Source organism: Notothenia rossii (assembly GCF_949606895.1).
Source record: "Notothenia rossii genome assembly, chromosome: 2".
Taxonomy (NCBI): domain Eukaryota; kingdom Metazoa; phylum Chordata; class Actinopteri; order Perciformes; family Nototheniidae; genus Notothenia; species Notothenia rossii.
Window position 1 is genome coordinate 63624363 of NC_136904.1, and position 12262 is coordinate 63636624.

General features: G+C 39.5%; 1 protein-coding gene across 1 annotated transcript in view; it reads right to left on the reverse strand.

Annotated features, from left to right (window-relative positions):
- hibch (3-hydroxyisobutyryl-CoA hydrolase) overlaps positions 1–12262 on the reverse strand; it is a 16524-nt gene continuing 4262 nt past the window's right edge. The window contains exons 5-11 of the mRNA XM_079665735.1: positions 10963–11123; positions 5160–5246; positions 4979–5037; positions 4455–4536; positions 2830–2949; positions 1313–1346; positions 1–1160 (exon numbers count right to left, since the gene is read on the reverse strand). Coding sequence (XP_079521861.1) covers positions 1045–1160; positions 1313–1346; positions 2830–2949; positions 4455–4536; positions 4979–5037; positions 5160–5246; positions 10963–11123 — 659 coding nt within the window. The 3' untranslated portion in view covers positions 1–1044. The remainder of the gene's footprint in view (positions 1161–1312; positions 1347–2829; positions 2950–4454; positions 4537–4978; positions 5038–5159; positions 5247–10962; positions 11124–12262) is intronic.

Below are 12262 nucleotides of genomic sequence, written 5' to 3' on the forward strand. Positions count from 1 at the left end.
TTACATTACCAACTGTCTTTATTGCCCGCTTGTAATGTATCGGGATACCTACTGAAAAACAGCAATTTAGTCAACTTTAAAAACACAAACTATCACACACATACAGAACTGTATTTGTCATATAACAATCATGTTAATGCCTCCAGAAATAGGGCTACGCAATTAATTGGAATTGTATCGAAATCACGACATGGACTTGCTCGATGTTCAAACTGCAGGAACCACAATATTGGTTAAAGGTTAAATATATGTTAAAATAACATTTGAATGAGATGCGGAGATATCCGGGCCTCCAAATAGTATTCTACAGACTAAACAACACATATTTGTGAGGAAAAAAATAATCAAATCATGATCATTTTAATAAATCTTTCGATGCTAAAGGGAATAATAATGCTAAAAATGATCAATCCCTCCTATAGTGCAGCCGCTATATCAGTAATTTATTTCAAATCATGCAGCCCTCTTCAGAACACTGATACACTTCTAAGTATTCCACTGAAAATGGAAAAATACTGGACAAAAGAAAAAGGGAGAAATGGATACATGATCTGCATTAGACTGAGTGACCACACTGCAGAAGATCAGGTGAAACGGATCCAAGTCACATCAACAAAAACCCACAGGAAATGTAATAAAGCACTCAGCGGTGAGATCATCGCTCCTCCATGTATTCCTGTTTATGCTGCTGTGCGGCACATCCCTTGCATTTGCAGCAAAAGAGAGTTACTGCTGTACAAAACACTCTGCAGAGCCAGTTTACTCCAAACATTTCTCATGTGTGACACAGGGCAGCTGCTCACTACCTCTTCTGCTACTATTTTAGATTTGTGAACATGAATCAGACCTTCTTCTCTTTTCCTCCACTGCAGAGGAGCAGCTTGAATTTGCCTGTAAGATGTCAGTACAGTATTTAAAGATATAGAGTCAGAGTACGTAAGTTTATGTAGTTCTTTCTCTCCTGAGTAGTACAGCCCTCTCACAGGGCCGAGCACACAGGGGGGGTTGGGGGGGATCTTGGTGGTGGGTATGAAGTGTTCAGCATCAGAGCATCAGGTCTTTCTCCCCCAGAGAGGAGAAGCACTGCTCCACGCTCTCCTCCGACACCTCCTCCAGTGTGGACGGGTTCCACTTGGGATTCTGATCCTTGTCAATCAGCACTGGAGACACAAAGAAAATCATAACGTAAAAAAGAATCAAATGATGTCAAGCAATGCAGAATAATATTGAATGATTCTTTCTTAACCCTTTAAAATCAATAGTGCAAGCCATGTTAAACTATGCTAAACTGAAATTCACTGCAGTGACTTACCGGATCGCACACCTTCATAGAAGTCGCAGCCTCTCTGCAAAACAACAAACACTGCCATGAGACTCAATCCTCTTATGGTTTACTCCAGCAGATGAAATAATAGCTCATCTAAAACAGCTGTGCTATTATCATCATCCAGCTTTGTTTTTATATTTTTCACTTAAAAAAGAAAAAGTAATCATTATAGGATAGGAATGGGAGAATAAGCAATTTCTCTGCCAGTTAAGGCACCGGAATTGCATTCATTAAAAGATATAACTTTGCATTAAGAGTTTAATGTCAGTATAACTGATATTAAAGGGACGGTTCATCCCAAAATCATAAATACATTTGATCAATTCAGATTAGTGTGAGTCACTGAATGTTGGAGATATCTTCCAGTTTGACCTCTCAGCAGTATAATAAAACTATACGGCACTAAAGTTGTTCTTCTCAAAAGCTTCATTTTAAAAACTGATCAGCAATGTCTTTATCTAGAAATCATGATCCAGTTACTCATGATAATCTGCAGAGATTGTTTCATGTAGGAACTACTTCCTTTCTACCAAACTACACTCGCCAGTGAGGGAGCCTCTGAGTGGTGCTCTTCCTGCTGCGAGGTTATACAGTAAAAGGAAAATATTTCCTATTTTAGAATGCTCACAACAAGGTGTTATGATTAAAAACAATGATCATTTGGACTACAAACAGTATATATTGGATAATTGGGGCGACTGTGGCTCTGAAGTGGTCGTCTTTCAATCAGAAGGTGGTCGGTTTGTTCCCAGCGTTTGCGGTCAACATGTCGATGTATCCTTGGGCAAAATACTGAAACCCAGTTAATCCCACAGCCTTGAGCAGGTGCACTGCTCTGTGAGAGGGAGGTGTGAACGATGACTGGTAGTATGTGACGCGCTTTGTGGGGTCGTAAAGACCTGATAAAGCGCGATGTAAGTACAGTCCATTTATCATTATCGTGAGTAAACGAGTGATGACTTCTTGATTTTTAAAATCTAATGTTTTTACACTTTGAGTTTATAACATGCACTTCATATCAGAGCCACCACTGATAACAAACTTTAACGGGTCATAAAAGATCCCTTCAATAAATAAAGTTCTTTAAAACATTTACCAAGAAAATGAAGTTACATTTACAACTCAAGAACAAGAAATAATTAACCTCTACGTTATTACTGACTGTATGTGCATTGAGTTTATATTAAGATTTATAATTGTATATACATTTAAAAACTTTAAGAAAATGGTGATGGGATATTTGGGGGGTAGATTACAATGCTGTTATGTTGTTGATTAGTGAAAATAAAATTACAAAATCAATAAATATAGAAATAGCACTAGCGGTTATATTAGAAATATGATTTTCTGAAATGTTTGGGTGACTGTATCTTTAAAATGATTAAAACAGACATTTAAACTAAAATATATGCAAATTAATACGTTAATGAATGCAATCATTGGCCAATCCTACCCAATTATGAAAGAGTGAATGAACTGGAAATGAGTGTGTTGGGTTTTACCATGCAGGCCTGGCTCAGCCTATACTCCATCACCAGCACGTCCTGCAGGCTCAGAGCAGCCCCCGCCTGCAGCTGTCTGTAGGTGATCTTCAGGGAGGTGGGGGACATCCTGGACAGCGTCTGCAGGAGGAGACACTTATGTGTTAGAGACTCAGACAGAGAGGTGGTGACACAACTATAATATAATATACAATAATACTGGGGAAAGAAGACAGAGACAGCTATGAATGTTTAATGCACAAGGCGGGGCAGTGAGTCAGTGGTGTAGTAGTAACTGAGGAAGTGGGTTTATAATAAATATTTGATGCCTGAGCTGACCCCCCACTGGCTCTTGTTCAGAGTTTCACGGTTTGAAAGAAAACAGGAAAACATGTTTGTTGAACCCAGCTGAAGGGAAGCAGCAGGGGATTTAAGTTAAGCATCAGAACAGTTCTTCAACATGAACATATTTTAAATATTACAGATCAAATAAACAGAAAATAAGAGATACCAGCTGTATGATTAATCCTGGAGTGGGTGGAGGGGGTGGGGTGTAAGCTGGGGCATGTGCACTGTTACATAAGATGATACGCCCTTCTACCAGGTTACATCTCAACTGAGTGAAGACGATGTGATAAACTAAATAAGAGAAAAGCAGAATCGGTAAAGCACCCAGTGTCACAATCTAAATTGACCAAAAGTGTAATAGAAACTCCTAACTGATATTGTCGTATCTTATGGTTTAAACTTTCATATTTATTGAGTTTTTATGTGTATATTCAACACATGCTAGCTTGTGACTTTTGTAGCCCAGAACGGTGATGGCCGACAGGTGCAACGCACTACAACGGTTCAGAACATTCCCATTAGGAAAGACATGATGCAGTTTAATAAACAAATCAAATAAAAAAACTGTGAGCGCTTGGTGACATTTTGGGATTATAACGCTGCACATGTGTTCTCAAGCTGGTGATTGTTTTCTAAGTGCTCCACATGTGCTGTGAAGTCGGTGAATATGTTTCTTCTTTTGCATGTTTTGGAACATTTGTTTTTTTTATTCGTTTCATTTCTGAAACTGCAGCGCGGTTCTCCTAAAGGAAGTGTTTTGGTCGTTGTGGGGCGTTTGCACGGGTCGGCCTATAGAACAGAGGAACGAAAAAATAATAAAGGAAGTGTTTTGGCCGTTGTGGGGCGTTTGCACGGGTCGGCCTATAGAACAGAGGAACGAAAAAATAATAAAAGAACGAAAAAATACCAAAAACACGAGATAAACAACAAACAAAAATTCAGCAGTCATGGTTGCCAGTGGCCATTTTCAGAGGTTGTTTAATTGTTTCTCATTCTTACCGATAAGGTTTCTGGTGGGTCATTTCAAAATAAGCATTGCACTTTTCACCCTCAACGAGTAAACATGTCCAAGCATGAAATCTGTGTCAGTGTCTGTTTACAGTAGGACAACATGAAATGATAACATTATCCTTTTGAACACTTGCACACATTACTTATGAGATAAAAAGCATATTTCTTTACATTTCCAAAAATGTAACATTAGCAAAGGGTAATTACATTATCTGTAAACATGTCATTGTTTCGCTATTACAGCTTGAAAATGACACGAGTTTTGAATATAAATCATCATACTGTACCTTTGCCTGTGTGTTAGCGAACTCTGAGCCCTCTGCCTTCAGGTTCTGCACGATGCCCTCCACACTGCTGGAGCTGAACAGCCTGAAGGGGGGGGGGCATCAAAAGTTTCCTCAATAACACATCTTCCCGCTTTCAGTGTCTTATAAGTCTATCCTTAAAGCATAAGGCCCTTTAGGCAATAAACCTGCAAATAGTCCCAATCTAACAAAGTATTTATTATAATAACTGTAGAGATAAGTATTAGCTCAATTGTTGTCAAAAAAAGGATTTATATCATATTTCAAAACAAGCATGAGGAGGGTTAATTATCTGTAATGAAGTCAAATAAGCATCTGTGAATGTAGAGCAATATAAGTGATGAATATTTAGGTGTTTTAAATGCATATACCGTCATGTACAACAGCCTCTGGTGTTTCCTATATTTAAAGTTAATAGTATAGAAATAAATACAGATATTGAATGAAAACCAAACCAACAGCTCACAATAGTCCCAGAGTAACAGAGAAGAGGAACTGAAGCCTACCTGTCAATGTCAGACATGTGCTGCTCCAACACGAAAGGCTTGTCAGCACCCAGAGCGCTCTGTGGAGAGAACCATCATCAGACATCTGCTGCGAGGCGTTCACAGGAAAACTCTGTGCCTACTGAAGCTGCTCTGGATATTTGTAGTTGAATGTCAGTGGTACACGTGTTAGGGTTCTGACCTGGTTCTGGTAGGAGTCCAGCACTCTGGAGATGTCTTCAGCAGAGGGAGACTTCAGGTCCACCAGCTCCTTCTCCAGCTCCGGGATCTGTTCAAATAAAGGCAGGACATTTTATAAATCTGCATATTTGTGTGCAGTGGACTGTGTTTGTTTTTACAAACAACTAGGCTATATTCAGTCCATCATTTTAAAATAAAATATAATCACTTCTGTCTCCAAAAAACACAGATGGTGACGTCCAAAAGACCCGACTCGAGACTTTATGGCAGCCCACAGTCCAGTCTGGACTCTATATGAACTCTTTTCTCTTGTTTCTCATGTTTTGCATTACAATTTCAGCCTCTGTACATGACTTTGTTCAATTCTTACCTTGAGACCTTAAATCTTTTTTTTTTTTTTTAAGTTTTGAAGCTTGTTTCAAAACAATGTTATTGGTTAACTCTCAGGAGGGCTTTTTTGTTAATAAGCTATGCTTTCTTCCATCCAATTAAAGTTCCTTTATTTTTACATTTATTTTCCTGAGCCTTAAGTTGAAAAAAAAAGAAGGAATTGTGTGACATCATGGTGACTACAGTCAATACTTCTCACTGAGGAAACTCTTTGAAGAACTGACTAATCCTCTTCAGAAATGTCAGAATTTCTCAGGGACAGTCCAGTATACATAATTGTTCTATACATTCTAAACACATATCAATTCAGTTTAAAGTCCTACACAGGCTTCACTTCTCTAAAACCAAGCTAAGTAAGAAATTCAATCTGTTTCCCCCATTTGCGACAGATGAGGGTCGTTATCACACCTATTTTGGCACTGTCCGGTACTGAATAATTTTTGGTGTGAAGTATTTGATTGGCTTTCAAAACAATGGAAAGTAAACATTAAACCGGACTGTAAGTTGGCAATATTTGGTTGCTCTGAGGAGACAAGAGGCCTCCCCGCCCATCAAAGGCAGTCGCTCAAAATTGGTAAGATTGCAGCTAAAAAATGTATTCTACTTACTGGAAGTCTCACAAGCTCCGTGCTTCAGGAGGTGGCTATCCAAAATGATTTCCTCTGCTAGGATGGAGCAAATTCGCTTTAACAGACTGAATTCACAGGATTGCTTCATTAAGGTGTGGAAGCCGTTATTTTACATTGCTGGAGGATAATTAATAATTGAATTAAAGAGCTCTGCTGCTGCTTGTATTTTACTTACTCTGTAAAGACTGCATAATTCTTAATTAGTGCGAATGCTGTTTACAGCATTCCACTATAGTTCTTCGAATCTTTATTCTCCTTATTTCAACAAGGCTCTCAATAACTCCAGCATACTTTCAGCTACAGAAACCATGAAAATATCAAAAATATTCAGCCTTTTCAGCACATGATCTGGAAGTTCACCAGTTCAAGTCCCGGAAAGACCAAGTGCTACCGAGGTGTCCCTGAGCAAGGCACCGTTCCCTACACTGCTCCCCGGGCGCCGTTCATAATGGCAGCCCAATGCTCTTAACACTAGGATGGGTCAGATGCAGAAAAAACGTTTTGTTACATAGTATCTGTACTACGTAATGACAATAAGTTGAATCTTCATCTTCATGATGGGAAACTTTCAGCTTTTTCAAAATATTTTATACTTTTTGAAATATTCAGCTTTTTAAACTCTTTTTTTAACATGTAACTCAATGGGAGGAACCTTCAAATCCTTCCACATACTTTTAGCTAGAGAATCCATTCCAACTTTAACATGGTCACAAGACCTTCAGCTATAAAACTTATTTTTCAGATCTTTCATGCATTTGACACTTTTTGAGATATTTAACTTAATTTGGAGCTTGGTAAAGAGGCCCTCTTCAGATTTTAACATGAGTGTGTATTGCGCAGCTCGTTAAGGCTTAGAGTGCGTGATGTCACAGCTAGAGTGGAGGAGAGCTTGAAATTCACTTTAAAAATTGCCATAATTCCCAAACCCTACACTCCTTGGACATCATTTGTTGTGAAGAACGTAGGAAAACCTCTCATACATTGAAGAATTAAGAAAAAAAATTAAACAAAATGCCTCCTGAGGACATTAAGTGACAAAAACGTTCAACATGTCTCCATTAAGGCCCATTGTACATCAAGCCTGATCTGTCCTCAGAGCAGCAGCTTTAGTACATCTGCCAAAAATGCCACATTATCGACCCGAAAATACACAAAAAGCAGATTCCGACGCTTCTCACGATCCTGACATCCTCCACGCATTGTCATTTTACGAAAGCAGCTACCGTTTTTAAACTATAGTTAGAAATGTAAGAGGTTTATTTCTCATTCCGAACAATGGAAAGGCTCTCCTTTCACAGCACATCTCCATGGAAACCTTTGATCTCTGGGCTCACTTACACAGGTGTTTGATAACGTCGTCACCATGGTAACCTTCGATCTCTGGGCTTACACACACAGGTGTTATGATTAGGTGCTCAGCACAGAAACAAACACAGACAAACAGACTGGAGTTTAAAGACTGTCATACGGTAAAACGCATACGCAATCGCAAAAAAGTATTCCGTTCACACGCATTCGATTCATTAACGTGTCCGTTCACACGAGACCGCTGGAAATGCTGGAAACGCTGTAGTACATATGCCAGGCCTGTAAGTAGCGCTGCTGCCGCCACAAAATACACCAAAGCAGTGAAGAAGACCTCGGAGCATGGTCGCCCTTCTGTTTATTCTCCACGGTGGATGGCGTGTTCTCCTGCTATATATCTCTCCGGTAGTCCACCAGCAGATGAAAAACACCCACCTCTCCGCCTCTTCCAAGGGACGAGGGAACTGTGCGGCAGAGTTTCCGTTATCATTTTTTTTCGCCGGTTAACATACAAAATTAGAAAAGTGCCGGTCGGAGGTTATGACGTCATCCCGATAAACCCGATAAAAGTATTAATAGCCCCGATAATATACAATATATTTTTGGGGTAAAAGAAAAGAAAAAAATACTGTGGTGTGGGTGGATTGGGATGAGGGGCGCTTGTTTTTCACTCGGCTCCTCCCATTTTGCCAGTACTATGGTATTAGTGGTTTAGGAAGAGGGGAATTTTTCACAAATCCAGCGCTCCCTAACTCATGCCTGGCTGTGACGTAAATGGTGTGCGGCCGTGAACACAGGACAGTAAACAAACATGTTGTCGGTAGTATGGGACTATTTCCAAGTTTCAGAGTTAGATAGTTTGCTTGCTATTTGTATTAACAAATGCAATGCGGAAGTTCCACAAGGAGGGAAAAAGGCAACGAGCTATAATACTTCCAACCTGATTAGTCACCTGAAACATCGACATCGCTACGATGGTGTGTTAAAAGCGTACGAAGACGCCTGCGCTGCTAAACTAGCGGCGAATCCAAAGCCAGCTGCAAAGGCACCGGGGCTTTTACCTATCGACGAGGCTTTTGAAAAAGGCAAGAATTTTGCCAGAGATGACCCCAGGGCTAAAATGAGGAAAAAACTACAGGTACATTTAATATATATATATATTATATTATTATCGGTTATCGGTATCGGTATCGGTCTTGAGAAGCAGGAAGTTATCGGTATCGGTTTAAAAAAAACAATATCGTGCATCCCTAATAATAATATAAGAATAATAAACGGAGCCTGCCTCTCTTTTCCTCCCCCTCTTCTGACAGCCCAGCAGCAGCAGGAGACGTGGGGAGAGGGAGACGGGGCTATTTCATCGTTATCAGAAAATGATCGTATAGAGGTGATTACACGGAGCCGTTTGACCCCCCCAGAGCGCTCCGTTTGCAGATCTATCCACCTTGGGACCCGTTATCGTTTGCGGGGTCGTTTACTGCCATATTCTGTCGTCCTAGTGTAGCCGAACGGTCTATATGACACAAAACTGTAACGGAAACTACCGTATGCGTCCCTGTGGGGCCGGGGCCTCAGCCTATTCTTTTCTGTCTGATGGAGACTTCATACTGACTTCAGCACGTTCCACATATTTTATACATTATTGGTGACGTATGGTTTTAGTTCAAAAGTTTGCAGTTCAAATATTCTGCTGCTCTCCCAAGCCTTTTTACTTTCTTTTCTCTTCTTAATACAAATTCATTCACTAATACTTACATCTGATATTTAACTCCTTCAGCCAACTTTCAGCTACAGAAACCATTAAACTATTAAATTATTCAGCTTTTTCAGGACATTGAGGTTATACATTTTGCTGTTTATACCTTTTTTAAACCTTTTCTTTTAAATGTTAAGCTTCTTCACTATTTGTCCTACTCTTCCAGTTTAACATTTCACTTTCAAGTTTCCAACAAAGTCATTGCAATGTATTTGAGCTTTAACGATTTTGATTCAAATCATTTCACTTTTCTGCATTTCTCCGCTAAGTCCAGCAACACACTTGCTTGGTTTTTGTAGCTAAAAGCAGCTACAGAGACGATTCAACTAATAAAATATTCAGCTTTTTCTACTTTTTCAGCTAAATTCAGCAACAAATGTACACAGTTTACAGCATTCGCACGCATTTTCAGCAGGAAATGCATTTTCTAGTTGTGTCTGGTGTTTGGCAATCCATCCCCAGTTATCTTTTTTATTTTTTTACCCTTGGACTTTTTGTTTATGTCTACGATGCTGTCGACTATTCTCAGGAATTGTCAATGTATACCCAGCTTTTTTTTCTTGTACGCCATTTAAAGGTTTCGGGTACCTACTTACTGTATATTGTGTATGTCTTTGCTTTATTTTAACTAAAAGAAAAATTCAAAATAAAGTATTACAAAAAAAAAGAAATGTCAGAATGTATTCTTTTTTTTTTTCGTTTTATGTTAATTTTCATGGCTCTGTCGTCTAAGTTATATTAATAAGCTTTTTTTTTTAAATTATTTTATATATTTTTATTTTATTTAGGTTTTGTCCGTGTGGGCATGTGCGGGTGGAGGGAGGGAGGGAGGGAGGGGGGAGTGTAGTGTGTGTACTGTGGTACTGTGATATTACAATATAAACGAAATGGCATCGATTACTGTACACTATAATGAAATAAAAAGATTTGTAAAAAAAAAAAAGAATGTGCAGGTTTTAACTAATATGGCAGCACTGGGAAAATGCAAGTGAACTTGGCATTCTCCAAAAATGTTTTCAATTTGCGATTTCCTTCACTTCAGATGCAATAAATATAGAGATGATTCTCCAGCCTGGTGTTGGTCAAAATTACACCCTGTCCTGAAAATCAAGGTCACCATCCAAAACCGACTATGCTGCTGGCGCCCGCTGCTCTGACCTCACACCAGCAGCAGGACAAACTCAGCCTGACCTTGGAGCAGCCGGGGAGAGTTGGCACCTTTATACAAGAGTGAGACACACAGTGACTCAGCATGCCAGTGACCAGTTGACCTTTAACCGCCACGCTGCACTATATCATGCACACGTGTGTGCTCAAGTATATCAGAAATCCTGGCTCATCAAGTGTTTGTATGCAGTCTTTTATATCAACCATGAAGATAAAAACTCAAAAAGCTAAATCCTGCAGGTACATTAGCTTTCAATAAGCAAAGTGCTACATACAAAATTAGAATTATTGGACAAGTTGCAGTAAAAACAGATGGGTTTTCTGCTGTGCTGATATCAGTGGGTAGAGTCTCTCCAGTTTGGGGCCAGGAAAGCAAACAGGTGAGTTTTTGTTGAGAGGTCCCACTCGCAGTGAAGGAGGTGCACGCCAATCGGCTGGTGCAGAGCGCAGTGCAGATACTGCACTGATTGGTTTAAACATATGGTGACATAGGAAGGGCAGCCAGCGAAGGTGGACAAGCGATGGAATGTTTGATCTACTGACAGGAGCTATCGTACCTTCTCAGACTCCACAAAGTGAGTGGCGACTCCAGCTCTCTGCACGTCACGACCCTTCAGACGGAATCCCGTCAATGCCAGAAATAGTCCCAGCTGCCCCTGCAGCCTTGGCAGGAAATAGCCCCCTCCCACATCAGGGAATAGGCCTGTCAAAAATAAAACAGAAAATAATACACATTCAGTTCATAAAGACCACCCCTCACTGTTCACTCTGTCAAGGTACCCAACAATTACACCAAAGCAGGACATAGACTGGATTTTGGGGCTGATTTTGATATGAATGTTGCTGACATTTGATATATAACATCCTATCGTGATGCAAATCCATTTGAATTGTTCAAAAGCTAGCAAGGTTTCCTGAAAATTAAGAGGAATTTCATTACTAACCGCCCCATAAATAACAAGTGGATAAACAAGTAAAGAATATTAGGCTTCTGTTTTTTTTTTGACACTGCATCACAGAAGCATTCATTTTAATAAAACAGCAAGGGTTGGAACTTATTTATTCATTATGGATTAGTTTCTGGTGGTTCATTTTACATATACAAGTCAATCCTTTAGTCTAAAACATAAAAACAAGTGAAAACATCAGTGCCCTGTATGTTGTGAAAAACTGAAAAATATGTAGGAAAAACCAATAGAAACTAAATATTTCTCATATTTGACACAATTAAATGAGTCCCTCGACCAATGCATTAATCAATTATTGGCTGCAGATCAATAACTAACTATTTAAACCAGCGTATTATAGCTTTTTTATGCTGATTGTAAAATAAAAAAGGACAGCAGTCATTGTTTTCAATATTGACCCTCCCTTCTAAAATATGTATCCACCTCAGTCAGAGGTGATTTATGTCCAGTAGGATTAAGTACATCCGTTATCAAAACAAAAAAATTATTGATGGCAAAAGCTAAACAAGCGGCTTACGAGCAATTATGATTATGAAAGATATACAGTCTTAATCTATACGGAATGTACTCTGATTCTCAATAAGGTTTCCATTCGATTTCAATATTTAGACAGATTCCATTGGTCAACGTCGGGTTTCAGACGACTTTCGTATCGTGACAAGAGGTGAAGGGGGGGGGGGGGATTATAATGAGTTGACCTGATTTACGGCTGAAAATGTAATATAATAAATGTGGCAGATTATGGCTGTTGTTCAGAATGTGAGCACTGCCGGGTCAAATCTGTTAATCCCTCCACAGAGGGGGTATATGTGAGGGTATGTCTGTGTGTGTGTGTGTGTGTGTGTGTGTGTGTGTGTGTGTGTGTGTGTGTGTGTGTGTGTGTGTGTGT